We start from the raw sequence: 26,647 nt of genomic DNA, 5'->3' as shown, positions 1-26,647 counted from the left end.
CACAGGCTCCCTGGATGGACACAAAAACAAGACCCATCTATATGCTGTCTACCGGAGACCCACTTCAGACCTAGGGACACATACAGACTGAAAGTGAGGGGATGGAAAAAGATATTCCATGCAAATGGAAATCAAAAGGAGGCTGGAGTAGCAATACTCATATCAGATAAAATAGACTTTAAAATAAAGACTGTTACAAGGGACAAGGAAGGACACTACATAATGATCAAGGGATCAATCCAAGAAGAAGATATAACAATTATAAATATATATGCACCCAACATAGGAGCACCTCAATACATAAGGCAACTGCTAACAGCTATAAAAGAGGGAATTGACAGTAACACAATAATAGTGGGGGACTTTAACACCTCACTTACACCAATGGACAGATCATCCAAACAGAAAATTAATAAGGAAACACAAAACACAATAGATGACACAATAGACCAGATAGATTTAATTGATACTTATAGGACATTCCATCCCAAAACAGCAGATTACACTTTCTTCTCAAGTGCATACGGAACATTCTCCAGGATAGATCACATCTTGGCTCACAAATCAAGCCTCAGTAAATTTAAGAAAATTGAAATCATATCAAGCATCTTTTCTAACCACAATGCTATGAGGTTAGAAATAAATTACAGGGATAAAAACATAAAAAACACAAACACATGGAGGCTAAACAATACGTTACTAAATAACCAAGAGATCACTGAAGAAATCAAAGAGGAAATCAAAAAATACCTAGAGACAAATGACAGTGAAAACATGATCCAAAACTTATGGGATGCAGCAAAGCAGTTCTAAGAGGGAAGTTTATAGCAATATAAGCCTACCTCAAGAAACAAGAAAAATCTCAAATAAACAATCTAGCCTTACACCTAAAGGAACTATAGAAAGAAGAACAAATGAAGCCCAAAGTTAGTAGAAGGAAGGAAATCATAAAGATCAGATCAGAAATAAATGAAATAGAAACAAAGAAAACAATAACAAAGATCAATAGAACTAAAAGCTGGTCTTTGAGAAAATAAACACAATTGATAAACCATTAGCCAGACTCCTCAAGAAAAAGAGGGAGAGGACTCAAATCAATAAAATTAGAAATGAAAAAAAAAAAGTATAGGTATAGGATAAAAACAAGTTTCCTTCTGATCCCATGTTCCCATTTCCCATGACAACCATCATTAACAGTTTCATATATATCCTTTGAGAAATGGTCTATGCATATATACAAAATATGTTAACACAAAAAGAAGAATCTTATACATTATGTTCTATACCTTTCCCTTTAAAAGTTTTTAAATTCAGAAGTATCTTAAACCTGCATAAAAGAACAGAAGATAATATTATAAATACCCAAAACCACTAACATAAGATTTTAAAATTTGTCATGTTTACTTCATTTTATTCAAATTATCAAATATGTTGGTGTTGATAATGGTAATTTGTTCTTTCTTTTTTTTCTTGATCAATCTTGTTAGAGGTTTATTTATTTTTTATTTAGTTTTTGAAAGAACTAAATTTTAGCTCTGTTGATTTTCTCTGTTTTTATTATTGGTCTGTGTTCATACCTATATTATTTCCTTCTTCCTACTTTTCTTAGGTCTGATTCGTTGTTCTTTTCCTAGCTGCTTGAGATGAAAGCTTATTGTTTTTAGCCATTTTTGCCCTAAATTTCCCATAAGTGCTACTGTAGCTATATTAGATAAGTTTTGATAAGTTGTGTCTTTATTCTCATTCAGTTTAAAATATTTTCTAAGTTCCCTTTTGATTTCTCTTTGATCCATTGATTATTTAGAAACATTTTACTTGAGTTCCAAGTAGCTGGGAAGTTTTTAGTTATATTTTTTTCTTGATGTCTAGCTTAATTGCATGTGATCATAAAATCTACTCTGAATGGTTTTAATTTTTTTGAATTGTTTTAATTTTTGTCATCCTTTCTCAGGGCCATAAGAATCTTCTTTTTATTATCCCAGTTTTAATATACATGCTGTTGAACTGAGCACCATATTTACTTAATGTCTTTTAAAAGCATTTAAAAATTACATACAATATATACTCAAATTTCTGCCCCTCACCTATTTTTCCTCTATTCCCTTCTACTAACTGTTCTGAAATTGGTATCATTGCCAAGCACGTTTTATTTTACAGAGTCACAAATACATAAATAACATATACTGGGGAGTGCGGGCTGCACTCGGGCTCGGGGGCAGGCCTGACTGCACGGCCGGGCCGGGGACCTGTATCCGCCAGCGAGCAGGGCTGACTTCTTCGGCTTCGTGAGACCCCAGGCGGGACGCCAGTCCCCTCCTGAATGAAGGTCTAACTGCCGGTCCTGCTGGCTGCCCTCCAGGGTGTGGAGCGAGCCCACTCCCTGCTGTGTTTCTCTTGCGTGAATAAGAACAGCAACTGGTACTGCCTGAGGCCCACCGACTGCTCCGATACGGACAGCTACTGTGTGACTACCTCTGCATCCGCTGGCATCGGGAACGTGGTGGACTTTGGCTACACCCTGAGCAAGGGCTGCTCCCGGATCTGCCCCATCCCAGCGTCAACCTCTGCGTGGCGTCCGTGGGCACCCACTGCTGCCAGAGCTCGCTGCGCAACATCAGTGCGCCGACGGTGGACTGCAGGCCAGTGCCACTCACCGTGCTGCTCAGCCTGCTGTCGGCTCTGCTGCGATTTGGCCTCTGACTGCCGGCACCCTGTGCCCGGCCCAGACTCCCAAAGCTCAGGAAGGAAAGTCCAGCCCCTCCCAGACCCAAGAGGATCTCGAAGCCTCCTCCTCTGATTCCTCACCCTGCTGATCCCACCCTCTAGGCCCTGTAGGTGCCCCCTGCACCCACACACCTGCCAGCTACCCTTGCTTCCCGGTCAGCCTTCCAGGGGGAACCTGGGAACGGAGCCCAAGGGTCCCGGAGTCATAACCGCGTCCTAGGGACATGCTGCGAGAGCCACCTGGTCCCAGGCCTGCCCCTGTCCAGGCCCTGTCCGCCCGCAGGTGCAGAAGATGTGCTGTGTGGACAGGCGTGTGGTCCGTGTGCCCTGCTGGGCGTGGTGAGTGTGTGGCCGGGTCTTGGCCTGTGTCGGGGGGCGGGGATGGGAGTAAGCGTCAGGATCCCGGCATCCACAGCCCCTAGAGCCCCGAGCGCCAGCACAGAACCCCTTTCCCCTGGCATCTCCGCACACCACATTTCACTCACTTCAAGGGTAGCCTTTTGGAAGACAGGCCTTCCACTGTTTCTAGGTCTAGGCTGCTGACCCAGAAATCGCTCCCACCCTGAAATCCAGCTGCTCTCGGGCCCCCTCCCTCCACCGCCACACTGGAGCCCTCCTGTTGCTTCCGTGCCTCAAATTAACACAGATGTTCCCACACCCCCCAAAAATAATAATAATATATTTTACTTTTATATATTTTACATAAATGGTATACTGTATTGTTTTTCAAGTTTGTTTTATTATTGAACACTGTTTTTGAGATTTATCCATGTTGATATATGTATATCTAGTTCATTCATTTCAATGGCTTATGGTATTTTATATTACAAACCATAGTTCAATCATCTCCCCTACTGAGAGTAGTTAGGTGGTTTCCACTTTTTTGCAATAATAAATCTTCACTTATCCTTGTGCAATGTGTGAGCATTTCTCTAAGTTAGGCATGTAGTGGTGTTTGTTGAGTTGTAGGATATGTGCCTCTTCAAGTTTACTAGGTATTGACAGTCTGCTCCCCAAATGAGTTAAATCAATTTATATTCCCATTGGCATTTTATGAGGGAGTTGCTATTTTCCCACATTCTCACCAACATTTACTGTAATCAAAGATACATGTTATTCTTTGCCAAACTGGGTGTGTAAATTCCCTGATTAGTAATGAGGTTGAATACCCTTTCTTATATTTATTGACCAACTTTCTTCTGAGAATTGCTAATTCATCTTCTTTGCCTATTTCTTGTATTTGGTTGTTTACCTTTGTGTTGTTTGTAGAAACTTTTTCTTATTTTGAGTACCAATTCTTTGGTTTGGTTATATGTGCTACAGATATTTCACCAAGTTTGGGGTTTATCTTTTTACCTTGTTGATGAGTTTTTACCCATATAGAAGTTTATAATTTTAATGGCGTTCAAACTTGTCACTCTTTTAATATATGGCTTGTACTTTTGTGTTTTGTTTAAGAAATCTTTCCCTACCCTGATTTCATAAGGATGTACTCCTATGTTTTTAATTCTAAATATTTTATGACTTGTTTGTCATATTTGGTCTTTAACTTATCTCAAGTTTGTTTTTGGTTATGATGAGATGAAATATTATAATTTTTTTTCCTGTATGGTCTGTCAATATTCCCAGCACCATTTATAGGATAGTTTAGTTACCCTACACTGTTTTGTAATACCATCCTTACATATTGCAGGTTCCAAGGTACATCTATCATTTCCAGGAATATTTAGTTCTATTGGTTGATTGTCTTACACCAACATTACACTGCTTTATTTTTAAATTTTTTTAAACCTTTTATTTTATATTGGAGTATAGTTGATTAACAATGTTATGTTAGTTTCAGGTGTACAGTAAAATGATTCAGGTATACATATACATGTATGTATTCTTTTTCAAATTCTTTTCCCATTTAGGTTGATCAGCATCATTTTTCAGTAAAATTTCTTAACTTTTGTATGTTGATATTTAGATCATCTGCAGTTGCAGTAATGGCAGTTTTTCCTTGCCTTCTAACCCTGATACTTTTTTTTTTTTTTTTTTTTTTTTGCGGTACACGGGCCTCTCACTGTTGCGGCCTCTCCTGTTGCGGAGCACAGGCTCTGGACACACAGGCTCAGCATCCATGGCTCACGGGCCCAGCCGCTCCGCGGCATGTGGGATCTTCCCGGACTGGGGCACGAACCCGTGTCCCCTGCATCGGCAGGCGGACTCTCAACCACTGCGCCACCAGGGAAGCCTCCTGATATATCTTTGTGTCTTCTTTTTTTTTTTTCTCCGCCTCCAAAACAATGTTGAATAGAAATGGTGAGAGTAGACATTCTAGTCTTAGGCCTGACATTAAAGGCCACATAAAATCACCATTAGGAGGTGCACTATGCAGAAAACCGCTTGCTTCAATCCTAGTTCTCACTGTGTGACATTGAGCAAAAGCCACTTAAACTCTCTGTTCCTCATCTTTGTCTTTATAAGAGGGAAATCGTAATAGTACCTGTCTCACAGAGTTACTATGAGGATCGAATGATGGTATGTATGTATGATACACACACTGTATACATACAAATTAGAGCAGTACATGGCGAATATTGAATAGTAAACAAATCCATGTGTTATTATCATTGATACTATTATTAGGTTTTTGGTAACTAGCCTGTGTCAGGTTTATCAGGTTAAAGACATTCCCTTTTATTATAGTTTTCTAGGAGTTTTTCTTCATAAATAGATGTTAGAACTATATGAAATAATTTTTAAAATTTATTTATTTTTATTTATTTATTTTTGGCTGCGTTGGGTCTTTGTTGCTGTGCGCGGGCTTCCTCTAGTTGTGGTGAGCTGGGGCTACTCTTTGTTGCGGTGCGCAGGCTTCTCATTGAGGTAGCTTCTCTTGTTGCAGAGCATGGTCTCTAGGCACGGGGGCTTCAGTAGTTGTGGCACGGGGACTCAGTAATTGTGGCTTGTGGGCTCTAGAGCACAGACTCAATAGTTGTGGCGCACGGGCTTAGTTGCTCCACGGCATGTGGGATCTTCCAGGACCAGGGCTCAAACCCATGTCCCCTGCATTGGCAGGCGGATTCTTAACCACTGCGCCACCAGAGAAGTCCCCGAAATAATTTTTCTACATTTTTGAGATTATCATTTTTTCCTGTTATTTGTGTTTTTTTCCATTTAAAGAAAATATTTAATTTTCAAAAAGTGTGTAAAACTCCTTACATAGTCAAATGTTTTTTTTTAATTGGAGTATAATTGCTTTACAATGTTGTGTTATTTTCTGCTGTACAATGAAGTGAATCAGCTATATGCATACCTGTATCCCCTCCCTCTTGGACCTCCCTCACCCTGCCATCCCATCCATCTAGGTTGTCACAGGGCACCAACCTGAGATCTCTGTGCTGTACTAGCTATCTATTTTACACATGGGAGTGTATTTATGTCAAACTTAATCTCCCAATTCGTCCCACCCTCTCCTTCCCCTCCGTGTCCACATGTCCATTCTCTACATCTGCATCTCTATTCCTGCTCTACAAATAGGTTCGTCTGTACCATTTTTCTAGATTCTACATATATGTGTTAATATACAGTATTTGTTTTTTTCTTTCTGGCTTACTTCACTCTGTATGACAGACTCTGGGTCCATCCACATCTCTGCAAATGACCCAATTTCGTTCCTTTTTATGGCTGAGTAATACTACAACACGGTGAATAATATTAATATATCTTCCAAAGTTATTCCATCCTTGGACCCCAGGATTAACTCTGCTGCTCACAATTTATTTTTTTAAATGTGTTGATAGATTCAATTTCCTAATACTTTATTTATAATTTTTGCCATGTGTGTTCCTAAATGATGTTTCGTATGCAGTTTTCCTTTTGCCTACCATCATTGCTAGTTAGAGCAACCTCCTGATTTGAACTGGGAGTTTCATTCTATTTCTGTTTTTTGGAACAAATGATATAAGATCTGGATTGTCTGTTCTTTGAGAGTTTATAAAGCCAACCTGTAAATCAGTGTGGACCTGAAGTTTTACTTGAGGTGTTTTTTTTTTTCAAATCAAACAGTGGATTCAATTTATTTACTAGTTATAGTCTCTCAGGTTTTCTATTTCTTCTTGAGTCAGAATTAGTAAATTATATATTTCTGGAGGATTGCCCATTTGTCTGATTTTGTGTTAATTGGTGTCATGTGTTTCTAAGTCCCTGTTGTAGTTAATTTTTTCATTTCTCATAGGACTGAGTTATGCTTTTGTCCTTTTTTCTTGTTTATTCTTGAAAGTTTATCCACTTTATTAATCTTTTGAAAAATTAATTTTTTGGCTTCCTTGATCATCTATAATGTTTGTTTTCTACTTTATTAATTTTAGCTCTTATCTTTGTATTTTCTTCTAATTTGGGGAAGTAATCAATTTTTTTATTTGAACGCATAGCTCATTAATATTTGATCTTTGTTTTTCTATAGAAATGTCAATTGATAAGTCTTATTAATAGTGTTATTCAAATATTCTGTAACTTCACTTCTGTTTGGTATATCAAGTATTGATAGGTGTTATAAAATCTTCCAGTGCAATGGAGGATTTATCATTTTTTCATCATAATTCCATCAGTGTTTGCTCTGTGTATTTTGTTAGGGGCATACTATTTTAGAAGTATTAAATCTTCCTGGTGAATTATTCCTTTTATCAATAAGTAATGGTCCTCCTTATTACCAATAGTGAGTTTTGCTTTAAAGTATACTTAGTCTGGTATTACTGTAATTATACCAGCTTTCTTTTGGTTTGTATTGGTCTAGCTTTTTCCATTCTATTACTTTCACTTTTCTGTATCTTTTTTTTAAGCATGTATGTATTATTTATCTGAGTGTCTTTTAGCTGGCATGATTAGTTCATTTATATTTACTGTGATTACTAATATGTCTATAATTTCCATCATCTTATTTTGTGCTTTCATCTTATCACGCTTTTTCCTTGCTTTTTGTTTTGTTTCCATGTCTTCCTTTCTCTTTTGTGTTTCCTTTATTCCATTTTTTTCCCCTTAAGACAGAGACTACGTTTCCCTCCCTACCTTGCAGATGTGGCCATGTGACCCAGTTTTGCTGGGTAAGACGAAGTTGTTTCATAGAGCATCCCAGAAGGTGCCTTCAGACACGGGTGGACTCAGCTTCCATGTCCATTTTTGTTCCTTGTCCTACCCCTTTTACTTACTGGACCATGGTTGTGATGCCTTGAAAACAGGAAGGGTGAGAGCCACATCTTAAGAATGTGAAACAGAAAGATAAAAGGATCTGGGACATTAGTGACATAATGGAACTTCTTCAACAGCCTTTCTGGTCTACCTCCAGACTCTGAGAAAAAAATAAACTTCTATTTGTTAAGTCACCTTAAATTGAGTTTTCCATTTTGTTCAGCTGTGAACCAATCTCCAAGTGATTACAGACCAACTATTTTGGGAGTTACCCTTATATATATATATATATTTTTTTTTTCTCTCCTTTCTTTCTCTCTTCCCTCCTTCCCTCCCTCCCTCCCTCCCTCCCTCCCTCCCTCCCTCCCTTCCTTCCTTCCTTCCTCCCTCTCTGTCTCTCTTTCTCTCTCTCTCTGGTGGTGTCCCTTAAAAGTTTAGCAAGTTTACTTTAACTTAACTTATAAAAATCTAACATATGTCACTATTTCTATCTGCCTCTTGAACGTAAGGACCTTAGAATGTTTACAGTCTAAGCCTCTACCTCATATGTAATTGTTGACTGCTGTTTTGATTTGCCTTGTTTTGACACCTCCTCTAAAGTTTGTTATTTAAAACATGTTTTATACAGTAGTAGTTGTTTATATTTGCCTATGTTTACTACCATTTCTTTCATCTTCATTGCTTCTGAAATCCTAGTCTTTCCTTCTGGGCAAATTTCTTTCTTCTTGAAGTATATCTTTAAGTATTTCAGGATCTCATCATGTAAATCGGGTCCATATGTGGCTAGGGCTCCTCAGGTGTAATGCCTTAAGTACAACTCCTCAAGGATGGTTCCTTTAGATCTGAAGCCAGTGACAGGTTTTCTGTCCCCTCTCCCCCAACATATCACGGTGGGACAGGCATGAGAGAATCACTGTATACAATGCTCTTGAAACAGTGGGGAAATGATAGCTCCATGGGAGTCATTGGTCCATAGAAATTCTGAAATCCAGCAGGGCACAGGTTATTAGTTCTTGATTAGAGCTCAAAACCTATCACTAGACTCTTTATGGCTTTTGGCCTCCCCTCTGGACTCTTGATTCCCTCATCTGATTCATCTTTCCTTTTTGGCAAAAGGGAGCCCATGTTTGCAGGTGTAGTTTTCTCGGCCTACCTCCCGCCTGTAGGAGTTTGGGAGTCCAGAGTCATCTTTTCCTTTTGTACTACCTCTGAACCCTTGCGGTTCAAGCTGGCAGTCAGTGTTTCTGCTGGTATAATTCTCTTAAAAACTTTATGTGTTGTCTATTATTCTTATTGGGGTTCACTCCATTAGACAAAACCACACCTACACATCTTTTTGCAATAAGCCCTTCTTTACTTTGGGTTTCTGTCCTTGACTCCTGAGTGACCATACCCTTATGCTTCTTGGAAGTGCTACAGTATCACTGAATGGTTCTTAACAAAGCATTTTCCGGCCACACTCTCAGCGTCATCTTTATACCATGTTTTCCTGACACTGCTCTGGATTTGATCTTTGCCTGGGAGTCATTTCTTAACTTTAGCGTTGCTTGCCATCCGAAGAGGCAGAGAAGGTTCCAGCAAATCCTGGCTGCTTTTTAAGAGACCTGCCTTCGGCTTATCTCTTTCTGTTCACATTTTACTTCAAGCAGCAAGAAGAAATCAGGCCACATGTTCAACAACACTCTGCTTGGAAATCTTAGCCAAGTCACACACCCACCAGGAATATTTCCTACTTTCCATATTACAGCAGGCAATAATATTGCTAAACTTTCTGCCACTACATAGCAAGGATTCCCTTTCCTCCAGTTTTCTTCCCCCTTTCTCCAGTTTTTTAATAATATTTTCTTCACTTTTCTTTAAGCCCTCACATGTAAAGCCTCCTCAGAGTCCATCAGGCTTTTATTAACAGATATTATTTACTTATTATACTACTTATTGAAAGCTTTTCAGACTTTCACAGACAATCTCCTCAAGCTCATTCAAATCTCCACGTACGGGCTTCCCTGGTGGCGCAGTGGTTGGGAGTCCGCCTGCTGATGCAGGGGACATGGGTTCGTGCCCCGGTCCGGGAAGATCCCACATGACGCGGAGCGGCCGGGCCCGTGAGCCACGGCCGCTGAGCCTGCGCATCCGGAGCCTGTGCTCCGCAACGGGAGAGGCCACAACAGTGAGAGAGGCCTGCGTACCGCCAAAAGAAAAAAAAAAAAAAATCTCCACGTACTTTCCAATTTCAACGCCATTCGCACATTCTGGGTTTCCACCGTGGTACCACAACACTTGCAGTTACCTAAATCTTTATTGTCTATCGTTGTGTAACAAATTACCCCCAAACCCAATGGCTTCAAACAATAATAAATGTTTATTAACTCAGAGAGTTGGGTCAGGAGTTTGGGAGCAGCTTACCCCAGCTGTTCTGATCCAGGGTCTCACATGATGTTGCCTGGGACCCCAGTCAACTGAAGGCTTGGTTGGAGCTGGAGAATCCAGTTCCATGATGGCTTACACACCTGGCTGATTCAGTTTCCTTCCCCATGGACCTCTCCATGGTGCTGCAGAGTAGTGTTAGGACATGGCAGTTGGCTTCTCCCAGAGTGAGTGATCCAAGACAGCAAGACAGAAGCCCCAAAGTCTTTTGTGACCTAGTACTGGGGTATTTTTGCAATATCCTATTGGTTACACAGGTCAGCCCTAATTCAGTGTGGGCTGGGAACACACAGGGGCTTGAATCCAAGAGGAGAGAATCAGGAGCTCTCTTGGAGGCTGGCTGCCACATAATCCAACACAAAAGAGCTGATTTTACTTTTCAAAATGGAGTTTGTTTTAACACTGTTTTCCTTATTTTATTTATTTATTTTTGGCTGCTTTGAGTCTTCATTGCTGCGCGTGGGCCCTTCCTAGTTGTGGCGAGCGGGGGCCACTCTTCCCCGAGGTGCGGGTGCCTCTCATTGCGGTGGCCTCTCCTGCTGCAGAGCACAGGCTGTAGGCGCGGGCTCAGTAGTTGTGGCGCAGTGGCTCAGCCGCTCTGCAGCATGCAGGATCCTCCCAGACCAGGGATCGAACCTGTGTCTCCTGCATTGGCAGGCGGATTCTTAACCACTGCACCACCAGGGAAGTCCCTGTTTTCCTTATTTTAAAAGAAACAGATGTGGGAATTCCCTGGTGGTCCAGCGGTTAGGACTTGGGGCTCTCACTGATGGGGCCCCGGGTTCCATCCCTGGTCTGGGATGTAGATGTTGGTTACATAAAAAACACAAAGAAGCAAAAAAAATTTTTTCTAAGGACCCCAATACCTATACACTTTGAAACGATCATGTTACATACTTAGGTGTATGTGTCCTTTTATAATTTAAAATTTAAAATTTAAAAGACTTTATTGTAGAGACTTTTTTTTTTTTGTCTGCGCGGCTTGTGGGATCTTAGTTCCCCAGCCAGGGATTGAACCTGGGCCCTCAGCAGTGAAAGCACAGAGTCCTAACTGGACCGCCAGGGACTTTCTAAAGTACATCTGAACATGCTTTGAGTATGCTTTCCTGGAATCTTAAAATGTTGAAACATCTACAATTATTTTAAGGAAATTTTATTGTACAAAGGGTTTTGTTTTGTTTTTCCAATAAACAAGCGCTGCTTTTTCCTCTTATCCTGCTGGTGAGTCAAGGGTTCTTCATAATATCTACCCTTTTAGGTTGAGTTTTTGAAGGGCTATTTCCCCCACCCCCACCCCTCCAAGAAAACCTTTGGACTTTAGAAGTGCTTTGAATTGGAAGCACTTGGAATTTAGAAGCAAGTAAAACCCTTAATGCCTCTAGAAAGCTGGACTAACCAGTTTTGGAGAGAAATCTTATACGGCCGGCTCTTCCACGTTAGCACAATTAGAGCTTTTACATAAACGTAGCCCACACCTTACATCCATTTTGAGATTGGAGATCCATCTGCCTTTAGGATCACCGATCTGCCTGCTTCTGCAGGGAGCTGGGTATTCTTGACAGCTCCATCCCACTTGCCCCAGAAGGAGTGTTCCAGGTTGGGAAGGAAGGTGGCGCCCAAATCTTGGACAGTTAGTTCGCTGTAGAGAGTGCACTCTCTCTGTTCTAAGAGAAGTTCTCCGGAAAAGCTAGATATAGTGGTGCTTTCAGAGGCAGAAGTGGAAAAATGAGCTTCAAGAGACTAAGAAAGTCCCCAGCTTTGGGACCACTGGAATCCACATGCATACTCCATTATAACCCCATTTTCCTTTCTCATAAAAAGAGGGAGCCTTCCTCCCTTCTTTCTTTCCTTCCTTCCTTTCATCCATTTATCCTAGATTTTAAAAAATTACATGGTAATTATTACGGAAAGATTACAAAATACAGATAAGCAAAAGGAAGAAAGTAAAAACCACCACCTGGATTTAATCAGTGTTATAATTTGAATCTGTATCCTTCCAAACATGTTTTATTATTTATTAGCCATTTCTTAGTTATTCAGAGAGCTGGGGTAAAAAAAAGCAAACAAAAACCCAACCCTGTTTTCTCCTACATTAAACACGTTTGGGTAGATCATAGTGTTGGTTGATTCTTTGTGAACTGTTTCCTATTTTGGAAATAACTGAAAAGATAGGAAAAACAATAGGCAAAAGTTGACACAATTTCCACGAAATATGCCTCTATTTTTTTCTTTGCCTCTTTCTATTTTTTTTTTATTATGTAAAGATGGGAATGAAAGAAGGTAAAGAAGAAGGAAGGAAGTTTCATAGAGAAACAATGTATAACAATAAGAGAACAAAAGTCAATTAAACTCAAGAGATATTAATGTTTCACACCAATTTAGGGAAGCGGGGGAGGGGTAGAAAAAAAATGACATGGACCAGCATCTTTGCCCAGTCATGGAGATTGGGAGGATGAAGATGAAGATGACACTGAGACTAGTTAAGTCAGTTGTCTGGACTGGAATTTGATGCAGTCCATCACTGTGTTGAACAGTGAGTATACCTAAAAGATTGTGATCTCAGGGCAAGGACAGCTGTTGGAAATACATGCCTCGTAAATACATGCCATTGGTCCCAAAGGCAGCTTGGTGAAAGCAGGAATGACTCAGCAAAATCTAACATCACTCTCAGGGGGAAAATGCCCCAAAGCTTGTCTTACTGATAATGACCATAGTTTTTATGTGACTACACGTGATGACTGTGTTGTTTTGTTGGCTTGTTTGAATTACAGTTCAAATTGCCTTAATATTTGGTGCAAGAATATTAGACTATGTCCTCAATTTATGCGAAGGTAAATTTGACTTCCTTGAACGGCTCTCAGATGATTTGCTCCTGAGAATCCTTTCTTATCTGGATCTTGAAGACATTGCCAGGCTTTCTCAAACATCACGCAGGTTTGCAAAGGTAACAGTCAAATTATTTTGGGTCTGTACAGGATTTTCCTTGTGCTTCCTCAAAGTTATTTAATTTTGTTTCAAGTTTTTTTTTTAATATAGAAGTGGTTTATTATTTGCATTTATTTCAGCAAGCTTTTGTTGAATACTTATTTTATGACAGGTACTGTCCTAGGCACAGAGGCAACAGAGTTGAAAAGACATTATTCTTGCCCTCAAGGAAATTATAGTCTAATAGGAGAGAGCCATACAGGTACAAATCATCACAATGTAGTGTGAGCAATTGAACAAGGGAAGTGTGAACAAGGTACTAAGACAGTACAAGGTGATTTGCTCTGCCTGGCTTCACAGAAGTGGGTTATTTTTTCTGTGTTTTGGGGGGAAAATAGGAGTTCATCAGGTGGCCTGCTAGCTAGGGGCATTCCAGGTCAAAGGGGCATTCCAAGTCCAGGCAGAAACTCAGGCAGAGGCATGATGGCATAAAAGAAGAAGGAAGGAGGTGATTACTCCCCAGCCATTTCCATTTCTTCCAGTAAAAGCCCTTTTCTGAATTACCTATCTCCCACTATGGGTGATTCTGAGGCACTGTTCGTTGTAGTGCCCTGGTTTTCCCCATGCCCCAAACTCACCAAATAGACTCTCTCACTTTGAATCCTCAGCAGAAGGACACAGGAATGGAAAACACAGTTAGTGCTGATTTCAACCAATGTTAGGGCCTTGATGCAACTATTATTAGTTCCTCTCCTAGATCCTGGAAGGTGCCTTGGTTCCTGCCCCTTCAGCTATTCCTTCAATTCTAGAGCCCTGTCGTGTCCTAAACACACACATACTATCCTTCCGTTTAATCCTTTTTGGCTTAAGTTAATCAGAGTTGGAGTTTGTTGCTTGCAACTGAAGAACCCTAACTCAGTATTTAGCTGTAATGTACCGGTGTTACCAACCAGGTAGTGTGAGCAATTCAACAAGGAAAGTGTGGACAAGGTACAAAGACTTGGTGGAAGGTACAGGGGTACAAGGTAGAAGGTCTTGGCCTTCCCCAAGCAATAGAAATTGACTAGAGGCCAGACAAGAAATTCAGTCAAGGCTTTATTGGGGCCCCTGCTGCAGCAGGGGGTAGTGAGAATAAACAACAGTTTCCCTTGTTTGCTTGCTCCCTGAGTTGGGGGCAAGTTTGTTCTTTACATGGGGTGAGGGTAGGGGTGTGTCCAGGGGTTGGGCTGGAGGGGTGGCTTAGGTGTTTTGCCCACCCCCTAGGTAGTGTTGTGTGCAGGGGGCATGAGCAGTACCCTGGTTTTGCTCCAGGCCCTTCAAAAGTGGCAGTTGGGTTTTTTTTGGTCTCTTTGTATTTTTTGTCCACAATTTGTCCCAGCTGCACATGCATGCAGTTATTTTTAGTCCCACACCGTTTCTTTGTATTGGGTTGCTCAAGGAGAGGTGTGTCCAGGTGTAAGCATTGCAGCACTGTAGCAAAGGGTCCCAGCTCCAGCAAGGGGTCCCAGGTCCCAGCCTGTCTCACCAGGGCAACGTCCATTTATACAAGAACCTGCAGCATCTCCCAAGATGATTCAGATCATAATCTTATTATCTAAAAAGTCAACATTTTTTTCACAGTAATGCAAAAAAATTCCTTGATTTTTTTTTTTTTTTTTTTTTTTTTTTTTTTTTTTGGTACACGGGCCTCTCACTGTTATGGCCTTTGCCGTTGTGGAGCACAGGCTCCGGACGCGCAGGCTCAGCGGCCATGGCTCACGGGCCCAGCCTCTCCGCGGCATGTGGGATCTTCCCGGACCGGGGCACAAACCCGTGTCCCCTGCATCGGCAGGCGGACTCTCAACCACTGCACCACCAGGGAAGCCCTCCTTGATTTTTATATATTAATTTTAAGTTTACAATCTGTATTACTTAATATACCCCTTTTGAGTATAAAAAAATGTATACTTGATTTTTCCCCCTAAAATGGAGGGCCAGAACCAGGTATTATGTATATCATTGTACTGTATTTTTTTTTGCCCTTTTAAAAAAAGTATTAAAGTTAAGATTTTGTACTTGCTGCTGCTAAGAAGCTGATTATTCATGCTTTAAATGAAGGAAGATTTTTGTTTGTTTGCTGTTTGGTTTTTTGTTTTTTAATTGATGTGTAATTGATCAACAATACTCTGTTAGTTCCAGGTGCGTAGTATGATGATTTGCTATTTCTATACGTTACAAAATGATCATCACTGAAGGAGAGTTTTAAGTGATTAAAATATAGTAGTGGGAATGTATTAAAAGCTTCTGCCAGGGCCTGGGTTTGTCCTGAGAATAAATGGAAGAATTCCATAGGAAATGGCGGAGACCGCAGTGTCTTGTGAAATTGATTCCTTACTTGTAGATTCCTTACTTGGAGCAACTGGCTTCCCTCCGGGTTTTGCTCATTTCCACTTTCTATTCCTCTCCCTCCCAATGCCCTGCCATTATGTTAGCACAATCTTGAAAATAGCCTCCATAATTTACCCCGCACTCTAAGGCTTTTCTAGGTTGCTGGTTTCAGCCCTCAGAATCCTTGCAGAGCAGAATTATTCAAAGATGGAATATGATCCAAGGCTGCTTTTTTCTTTCTGTGTAATATTAACCATTCACTTCTGTTGTTAGTCCGAATATTATATGTTCCATTTACATATTTTTCCCTTCATTTATAAACCACTTTCATTTACTGTTTTGCCCCCTCAGTTATTAAATTATTTTATTAAGGAAGAGTCTTCTATTTCAAACTTTTGGGGGCACATTTATTAGCAAATTAATTGTATCCCTGTCCCACTTTTTCCTGTGGTCCCAGGGAGGGAGGTTTCCTTCCTGTTCAAGACCAGTGCCACCTGCCACCCAGCTCCAAGTTCCAACCCAAAGGATTTCAGGTTGTCACTTACCTCCTTTCTCTTCTGTGTGGTTGTTGTTATGTATTTTTTACTTTTTATTTATAAATAATTTTAGATTTATAAAAGTGTTGTAAAGATAATACAGAGAGTTTGCCCTTCCCCTAATTAGCATCCCCTAATGCTGACATCTTACATAACCTGGGACATTTTTTTTTTTTTTTTTTTGCGGTACACAGGCCTCTCACTGTTGTGGCCTCTCCCGTTGCAGAGCACAGGCTCCGGATGCGCAGGCTTAGCGGCCATGGCTCACGGGCCCAGCCGCTCCGGGGCATGTGGGATCCTCCCGGGGCATGTGGGATCCTCCCGGACTGGGGCACGACCCCGCGTCCCCTGCATTCGCAGGTGGACTCTCAACCACTGCGCCACCAGGGAAGCCCAGCCTGGGACATTTTATCAAAACTCAACAGTTAATGTTGCTACAATAATATTAACTAAACCACAGACTTGATTTGTATTTCATCAGTTTTTCCACTAACATCCTTTTGGTGTTTCAGGATCCAATCTGGGAAACTATGTTACATTTAGTGCTTATTTCTAAAGGTCTCTTTCAATTGGTTTTTCCTCTCGGTACATTGACTTTTCTTAAATCAGTGTCATCCTTCAAAGAACAAAAACTCTCAACTCTATTCTTATTCAATCTCTTTCCTTCCCTGTTTGTGAAAATAAGGGTTTACATAGCAGTTCACACTCAGCAAACCAGCACCATTCATCCTACTGAGATTTTATAATCTGTGATAAAATGGGAACAGTATGGGTGATGTGAAGAGTTTGTCATCAAGCTAAATTCATTCCATTTAAATGACCATTCTTCAACAGAGGTTAGGCCTTCCTATTTGGGGGAGATTTAAAATGTCCCTTCTTTTATAAAATAGTGGTATTAAAATGTGATAATTTTAACAAATTATCCTTACTTGGCAAATTAAAAAGTCAGCAATCTTATTTTGGTTCTTAATTGTTGTTTTGTTTGATATCTAAAAATTTTGCTGGTCTTACACCATCCAAAATTCTGGGAGCCACTGGCCTTTTGTCTGTTTACCCTTCATCTCTCATATCCCCTCTCTCCATGCCTCCTAAATATCTCTGGCCTCATTCACAGTAACCTCTTGGTTGTCACATCCAAAGGGCAAGAGGCCTTCCATGTCCTGACCCATCTCTGCTTCCAGAATTCTCTGGCGGGTCCCTTCATGGCTGCCCTTTCACTGCTTCATTGGTAGCTCTTCCATGCGGGCTGAGCGTGGCCTTTCTAAAATGCACTCTGGTCATATCACTGCCCTGCTCAGTGACACTTAGTGATGTCCCATCATTTTCAGAATGAGATCCAAAGTCTTAGCTGGCACTTCAGGCCGTGGTGCCCTGGCCCCAGCTCCTGCCCCCAGCCCCAGCCCCAGCCAAGTAGACTGCGTGCAGCTGTCCCATGTGCTGGGCTCTCTGGGCCCCTTGGCCTTTGCTTATGCTGTTCCCTTTCGGAGGAATGGCTTCCCTTGTGACCCATCACTCTTAACTCCTGAACGCTTCTCATTTGGGCTTTGTGCTATATCCATTTTGTTTATATTTTTGAAAAAGAAAATCGATTTGCATTACAATAACCAGGTTGAAAATTGAAAAAAATTATATGTCTTTTAATGTGTAGTAAAAAGTAATTCTCCCTCCCATTCTTTTTATTATTATTATTTATTTATTTATTTTGGCTGCACCAGGTCTTAGTTGCAGCATGCGGGATCTTTAGTTGTTGCGGCACGCGAACTCTTAGTTGCAGCATGCATGTGGGATCTAGTTCCCTGACCAGGGATCAAATCCAGGCCCCCTGCATTGGGAGCACGGTGTCTTAGCCACTGGACCACCAGGGAAGTCCCTCCCTCTCATTCTTGATCCTCATTCCTCTAATTCTCATCTCCAGCAGCAATTATATTACCAGTGTCTCATATGTCCTTCCAGAGAGAGTCTGTGCACATATAAGTGTGTGTGATGTGTGAGCATATATACATGTACACATACCCTTTTAAAAAGCATATGGTAGGGCTTCCCTGGTGGCGCAGTGGTTGAGAGTCCGCCTGCCGATGCAGAGGACACGGGTTCGTGCCCCGGTCCGGGAAGATCCCACGTGCCGTGGAGCGGCTGGGCCCGTGAGCCATGGCCGCTGGGCCTGCGCGTCCGGAGCCTGTGCTCCGCAACGGGAGAGGCCACAACAGTGAGAGGCCCACGTACCGCAAAAAAAAAAAAAAAAAAGCATATGGTAGCATATTATATATTGTTCTTTGTCGGTTTTTTCCTATTTCGCAACATATTTTAGACACTCTTTTATGTCAGTACGTATAAATCTTCAGTTTAGAAAAGTGCCCTAAGTTGTTATTATATGGACAAATCATAATTTTTTAAACTAGATCCTTACTGATAGACATTTAGGTTGTTTCCCCTCTGCTATTTGTAAATAACGCCCCACACTATGGCTAGACTGGACTCTGCAGAAGTGGGTCTGCCCTGGAAGCATAAAGACACATGAGAGACACAGAGGGTATAGGGACTCTGGGTGGACGGGGGCCTGAGCCTGGGAGAGCCCGTGGTGCTGGCCCACACCCAAGGATGGAAGTTTCCACTTATCAAACTTAATGCCACCAGCAATCAGGGCCATCTGGCTGCCTGCCCTTGCTCTGATTCCGTGTTGACCAAGCCATGGAGCCTCCAGGGATGAGCATCTGAAGGTCTCGTGGGTGGATGGTTATATTTCTCAGGGTAAAGAGGCAGCCTCTGGGAGCTTGGCTAATATAAGCACACCCCTGAAAGGTGGGTCCCACGTCGCAGTATACCAGAAAGTCACACTGAGGGCCAGCCCTGGGCTTGCAGTGAGCTCACTAAGGTAAGGCTGCCACGTAGACCCTTCCTGGGGAATGCTGAGGTCCAGAAGGGGAAGGGACGATCATGACTAGCAAATAAACATATTCATCTTGGTAGTGACTCAGGAACAGGCCCACGGAGGAAGAAAATCTCTCCTCTGTCACATTTTGGCCTACAGAGAAACAAATTTTTCCTTATGTTCCCAAATTCCCTATGACTGTGATCCCCAAGTCTGGCCACGTAGGTACGGCACCCAGGGAGCAGGTGAAAACAGGCCAGGCCCCAAGTCGGATTGGGTAGGTCTTGGTGGACCCAGTGTCTGCATTGTCTTGCAACCCAATTCTAAGCATCCAGGCCAAGAATTTGACCATTTGATATTAAAATTGTACAGACAAAATATCTCATGAGACTCTGAAAGGCTGGAAGCTTGGGATGGGGGCGGGGCTGTTGTTTTTCCAACTCCACTTGTGTACAGGCAGTGTGGATGTTTAAATCAGCTTGAGACCAGAGACCTGGGTTCTGTTCTTTGCTCAGCTACTCTGCACCATGAACCTTGGGCAGTCACACCCTTATCCCCTCTAAGCCTTAATTTCCACATTTATAAAAGGAAAGTTTTTAACTAGATAAACCCTAGGATCCCTTTCAACTTGAATGTAGTTTATGTGTGTTAAGTTCATGCACCACCTCCAGGGGGAGCTAAATCCACGATTGGCTATGTTTGGATCAAAGCAGCTGGAACCATAGTCAGGATGGGTACTTTGTGTTTTGCAACCTGGCATCTATCAAGCAAAAGAGCCCCAGGGTTTGGGAGTCCTAGATGGGGGTATTTTGTAAACCAACTTATAATACAAAACAAAACTGAATATTTTCATTGTAAAATATAATAAGTCATAAATGAAGTTACACTGGTGGAAATTTCAGCTCTCTTTTAAGAATTCCTTGCTTTCCTCCAAAACCTCATCATTTTCTTCCATAATCTCTGTTATATAAGATACACTGATATCCTGAAATGTATTGTGCTGGGAAAGGGGTAGTCACCTATACTAGTGTTACAGAGTTCAGAGTTTTAAAAGGAGGTTCAGATCTGTTTTATTTTTACTTACTTATTTATTTATTTTTAATTATTTTATTTTATTTTATTGCTTTCTTGGCCGTGTGGCATGGCATGCCGGATCTTAGTTCCCCGACAACGGATTGAACCCATGCCCCCTGCATTGGGAGCATGGAGTCTTAACACTGGACCGCCAGGGAAGTCCTGTTTTATTTTTTTTTTATTTTTTATTTTTTGCGGTATGCGGGCCTCTCACTGTTGTGGCCTCTCCCTTTGCGGAGCACAGGCTCCGGACGCGCAGGCTCAGTGGCCGTGGCTCACGGGCCCAGCCGCTCCGCGGCATGTGGGATCTTCCCGGACTGGGACACGAACCCGTGTCCCCTGCATTGGCAGGCAGACTCTCAACCACTGCGCCACCAGGGAAGCCCTATTTTTTAATATTAAGATATTTTCTAAGAGTTTTCCTTTCTTGTTTATATTTAGAATATGTTGTAATCCGAGTAGAGAAACTGGACCTTGAAGAACTGTTGAAGATAATGAAGGACCTGCCTAACATCAAAATGTTTGGGGGGCTGTCATTATCAGAAGATTCAGCATTGCTGTTTAACTGTAACCTTCATGATGTGAATATAATAGTTTTTGCTTTTGATATTTACGCAGAAAGGATCTTAAACGATTATGCTTGATTATACTATTAATTTCTGTTTGAAATTCACTCTTTTCCCTTATTGGAATACATTTAGAGTAACATGAAGTATGAAAGTAACCACCACTGGCTGCTTTCTGCTCGAAAGTGAGTGTAATGGTGTCATGAAATAGAGATAACGCTTACATGTTTTTCACCTCCCCCAGAAAGAAGTCAGAACACGTGGGAGCAAAGTAGGACAGTGCCAAGGCCAGGCCAGGGGTGGTGGGAATGGGATGCTTGGCTGTCTGGAATTGTGGGCAGGGTGGATAGTGGGCAGCTGGGTGTGGCCTGGTGGGCTGAAGTGATGGTCCACAGTGGGGGACATCAGTTAGGGGCACAGTCAGGTCACTTTTAGACAGCTGTCGCATGGTGGCGGGGTTGTCCCAATCCTGGCACTGCGGGGTGCTCCCTAGACTCCCAACTATGGCAACTGAACTGGCCCCCCAGTGGCTAAGTGCCTATGGGGCCTTTGTTTCTGGTGTCTCCTCAGAAATGGCTGAGGTAGCATCTATTCTGTCTCCCCTTCCCGCCCGTTGATTACATCTTTTCCATGTGCTTTATATATGTTATTCCTAATCCTCACAGCACTAAAAGTTTAGTATCATTTCCATATAATCATAATAAGTTCCATTTATTGAATATCTACTACGTGCTAAGCGCTGAATGTATGTCATCCAGTGCAATCCTCAAACAGTGCCGTAAGATGGATGAGTAGAGACTCTCTTGTCCTGATTTTCAAGGAGGGAACAGAAGCTCAGGTAAAGCACACAGATAATGAACATGGAGCCAGGTGCTGTGCCCAGGCAGCCTTCCTCTATGGCTGGTGTGCTTGAATCAGTTTATTCTCCTCCTCAGATGACCAAATGCAAGATCAGACGTGGAGACCAGGCTCGGAGCAATAAGTAGAATGTCCAGGATGACTTAATTACTAAGTGGCAGGGCCAGCGTTCAAATCAGCTCGTCCCTGAAGAACATGAGGAACAGGTTCTGTCTTTCATAAGATGGAGTTAAGTATGGGAATGTGTTTTTTCCCTCAGGTAGACTGCAGCTACAGCAGGTAGGTCCCACAATGATACTTTCAAAGCCATGAAAGTATTTTCTTCCTCAGGCCACATGGAAGCATCCCATGAGCAGTAAGGCAGAAAAGGTCCTGCCCCCTCAGGACATGTCACAGTCTTCATTATCCTTATCTATATAATTGTGGTAGCTCAGATTCCTTTTTCATATATCTTTTAAATATTTGTCTATGAGTCATTTCTTTTTTTTTTTTTTACAAATTTATTTATTTATGTATTTTTGGCTGCATTGGGTCTTCGTTGCTGTGCGCGGGGTTTTCTCTAGTTGTGGCTAGCAGGGGCTGCTCTTCGTTGTGGTGCGCGGGCATCTCATTGCAGTGGCTTCTCTTGTTGCAGAGCACGGCTCTAGGCGCGCAGGCTTCAGTAGTTGGGGCTCCAGGGCTCTAGAGCGCAGGCTCAGTAGTTGTGGCACACGGCCTTAGTTGCTCCACGGCATGTGGGATCTTCCCGGCCCAGGGCTCGAACCCATGTCCCCTGCATGGGCAGGTGGATTCTCAACCACTACACCACCAGGGAAGCCTATGAGTCACTTCTAATGAACCAAGTTTGCAACCATGAAATTTAAACTAACAGAAGGAATAAAGTCAGAAGATGGCTTGAGTCTATACCAGCTTATCATTTCACTGATGGAATTCCATAAAGGTGATTTTATTCTGAACGAGTTGCACTACAAGAAGGACCCCATCATTATCTTGTGGAGGATTCAAAGGTTGTAGTCATCCTTAAGTTGCAATTACATATCAAATACTAGAAAATTTCCAAAGCTTTCCATAATAACTATATTAGGATAGACCAAGTTAGAAATTGTGACTTGGGATCACAAACCACCCTAAAACAACAGTGGCTTAAGACAATAATATCTGTTTGTTTCATTCATGATTCATACTCATTGCGGGCTGACAGGAGGCTCTGCTCCACAATGTCTTGCAGCAACTCAGGCTATTAGAGCCTCCACCGTCTTGTAACTGAACCATCCGAAGCACGTGGTGTCCTTAGTCACTGCGGCAGGGAAGAGACAGCTGAGCTTCACGCACTCGTTTTGATACAGCATTTCTACTCATAGTCCTTTGGCCAGAACGGATTACACGGCCCCACGTAACTGTGTGGCCCAGGGAGATGTGGGAGAAGAGAGGGAATACTTGGTTAGCGTCACGGTCTCTGCCACAAACTGGAAATCCCGAACAAAGCAGTGTGTACGTTAAGATTCATATAATGAAGATAGTATCATAATAGTATTTTTTCTCAAATACAGTTACCTGCTTTAACATCTTCCATACTAGAAAAAAGAGACCTTAATTTTTCATTTCTCCTCTTCTCTGTGTTTCTTGGGACTGTGTTTTCTGAACATGTGTCTGGCTTTAGAAACCAACTCAGAACCAAAGACTACACTATGCCTATAAAATACTTTTCCTGTAAAGAACTGAGTTTCTTTCTCTCTTTCACCCTCCGAGATGTCTATTTTACACCCTCTTCTCTCTCCCCAAGTCTCTGTATCCCACCTTCTTCCTCACTCTTAACTGATGTTGAGTCTTCTTATTTCAATGAGAAACTAGAAGCAGTCATAAGAGAATGGCCTCCCAGGCCACTCGCCAGTTCTGCTGGCGCCTCGTTCTGCTTTACTTCCTGTTGCAGGTGATAAATTCTCCCTGTTATCATCCGTGGCCACACCTCCACTTGTGGATTTCACTCCCCTCACCTATTCAACAACTTGGCTCAGCAGTTACCCCTCTTCACCATGCATCACTGCATCATTAATTTTACCCCTCTACTGGATCATTTCCATCAGCACATAAACATACATTTAAAAAAAAATTGCCTTGACCTCACTCCCCATTCTTTTCTTAAAGCAAAATTCCTCAAGCATTCTCTGTACTTACTATTTCTACTTCCTCTCCTGTTCTTTCTTGGACTCACTCTAGCCAGGCATCCATCCCCACTAAGCCACTGACACTTCTCTTGTCGAGGTTGCTATTGTCCATCACCTTGTAAAATACACCAGTTTTTTTTTTTTTTGAAAGATTTTTTTTTTGATGTGGACCACTTTTAAAGTCTTTATTGAATTTGTTATAACATTGCTTCTGTTTTTTATGTTTTGGTTTTTTGGTTGCGAGGCATGTGGGATCTTAGCTCCCTGACCAGGCATTGAACTTGCACCCCCTGCATTGGAAGGTGAAGTTTTAACCACTGGACCACCAGGGAAGTCCCACCAGTCAGTTTTTAATTCCCATCTTATTTCACTTTTCAGCAGCATTTACACATTTCATTATTCTCCAGGTTTTCTTTGCTCTTCTCAGTCTCCCTGGCTGAAAACTTTATGCCCTGACTGCTTAATGCTGGAATGTCCTAGAGCACTTCCTTGGGCCATTTTCTCTATCTACAGTCACACTGAGATGATAGCTTTAAATATTATTTACATGCAGCTAATTTTCAAACATACGTTTCCAGCCCTGAGTTGCCCTCTTGAACTCCTAACTTTTATATCTCATTGCATGCTCAATGCTTCCTCCTAGATCTAGCAGTATAGACATCTCAAATTTAACACATCCACACCAGACCTCTGAATTTCCCCACACACATACTTATTTACAAATTCTAATTCTCCCACAGTCTTATTTTTCTGTCCTTGGCAACATTCACGCAGCTGCTGAAGCCAAAAACTCGTCCTTAATTCTTCTTTTTCCTCTTCCTTCTCATCTAATTCATTATCAAGTGGTATGAGCTCTACCTTCAAAATATATCTATCATCTGACTCTGTCTCGCCTCCTGCCTGGCCACCATCCTCATATCTTCCTGGATTTTCTAGAAAGAACTCCACAGTAGATTTGCTTTCACCTCATGGGAATAGCAGCGTACTTTCATCATTTTGCCTCAGGACTATGTCAGTTCTCCAGCTGAGTCATACTTACATCACAGAGATATTGATCCTGTCACCTTCCTACATGCTGGTCTGCATTGGTGACATCATGCTGATGAGCAGGAGTAGCAGATACCTTGGATGCCTTGGTGAGATCGTAGATGTCAGGGAGCTGGTGCAGTGGTTGGGAGTCTGCCTGCCGATGCAGGGGACGCGGGTTCGTGCCCCGGTCCGGGAAGATCCCACATGCCGCGGAGCGGCTGGGCCCGTGAGCCACGGCCGCTGAGCCTGCGCGTCCGGAGCCTGTGCTCCGCAACAGGAGAGGCCGCAGCAGTGAGAGGCCCGCGTACAACAACAACAACAAAATAATACTTTAAGGGGCTTCCCTGGTGGCACAGTGGTTGAGAGTCCACCTGACGATGCAGGGGACGCGGGTTCGTGTCCCGGTCCGGGAAGATCCCACATGCCGCAGAGCGGCTGGGCCCGTGAGCCATGGCCGCTGGGCCTGCGCGTCCGGAGCCTGTGCTCCGCAATGGGAGAGGCCACAGCAGTGAGAGGCCCGCGTACCGCAAAAAAAAGAAAAAAAAAAAATTGAGAGGCCTGCCATCTCAATGCGTTATCTAGAATCCGTTGCCTTATTGTAACTTCCTATCCTAAGAAAACAGCACAGCTCTTTGTGGATATTTTTAGTTTTAAGGTAACATACAGCACATTTGAGTTTGCTTCTCTGATTCATTTACCAAATAGCCCAATAAAGCTGCCAGTTTTAAATGGGGCCCAGCTTGCAGTGTAAGCAGCTGAGTCACTGGCTCCTTGTGATCCAGCAGATTTCATGGTGCTCAGAGCGTCTGTGGCCTGTATGGCCATGGTCTATCTGGATCCTTGCTGAAAGTTATGGCATGCGTCATCAGGAAAATTACACCTCGTACCTCCAGGGTTTTAGAGTAAAGGCATGGATGCTTTTACAGATAACTGCTCTGCTATTGAGAAACAGCTCTTGGATTTCTGTGGGGCAAAGGCTAATGTTTTGCCTAGATGGTCAAAGTCTTGAACAAGATTTGGAGATTAATGAGGAGTTTTGGGGAAGAGGTATTTGGGTGGACTTTTCAGAGTAAGCCAAAGAATCAAGGTATTTGTGTCCCACGTGACTGCTCACCAAAGAGCACTCAGTGCCGAGGATGCTTCCAGTAATGAGATGATAAGGTGGTTTGCTCTATGGGTGTCAGTCAGCTCCTTTCCCCAGCTGGGCTCATAAACCAAATGCCCAGGTGGCAAGGATGGAAATTGTGCACGGACTCAACCACATGAGTCTCTTATTTTCAAGATTAACCTGCCCACTGTCACAGGAGAGGCAATGCCGAGTCCCCAGGAAGGCGCCATGCTCCAGGGGGTCCAATCAGTAACGAGGCGGTAGGTCAGTTACACTGGACGCTTGTCACCAAGGAGAAAGCAGCGATGTGTCCTCCCTGGATGGGTTACCTCTTCTGGGTGTGGCTCGGCTTTGTGGCACGCCATGCTCCTTCAGCAGCATTGTGTGCAAACTGACCAAATGCCTTATTTTTCCATCGTCATAGCCCGTACAAGATTGCTTCAGATTATTTTGCTGAAATAAATTCATTTATTAAACAAGTAGACACAAATAAATACGGTAATGAGTACACAATTTCCTGCTCTTAGCTTGCATACTCCACTGTCTAGAAATACTTGTCCTCACGGCTTCTTGGAGGCGCTTAATCCCTCATCAGCTAACGGACAACACTTTACAACGTTGGAGCGCGGTCTTACAGGATGTATTATATGGTCTCGGTCACTGGCCAGAATGTGGTCCTGTTTCTTCTGTAGCTACAATCAAAGGACGGAAGTGGGAGTATCATCTCAGAATCCTACATAGTCACCTATGTGAAAAAGTGTTGTTTCCTTCTCCACAACTTAGGCTTCTAGTAGGTAAGGGATCTTGATAGTCAAAGAATGAATAGTTTC

At 42.4% G+C, this 26,647-nt stretch overlaps 1 protein-coding gene across 1 annotated transcript in view; it reads left to right on the top strand.

Annotated features, from left to right (window-relative positions):
• The window catches only part of FBXO36 (F-box protein 36), a gene marked incomplete at its 5' end in the record, with an annotated part of 100,877 nt that overhangs the window by 67,975 nt on the left and 6,255 nt on the right, over positions 1 to 26,647 (top strand). The window contains one exon of the mRNA XM_082658096.1: positions 13,092 to 13,264. Within this exon, the coding sequence (XP_082514222.1) occupies positions 13,092 to 13,264 (173 nt within the window). The remainder of the gene's footprint in view (positions 1 to 13,091; positions 13,265 to 26,647) is intronic.

The sequence above is a fragment of the Grampus griseus genome (genome assembly GCF_964374135.1).
Source record: "Grampus griseus genome assembly, chromosome: 7".
Classification (NCBI taxonomy): domain Eukaryota; kingdom Metazoa; phylum Chordata; class Mammalia; order Artiodactyla; family Delphinidae; genus Grampus; species Grampus griseus.
Note: the sequence above shows the minus strand (reverse complement) of the source record. Positions and strands in the feature narration are given on the sequence as shown.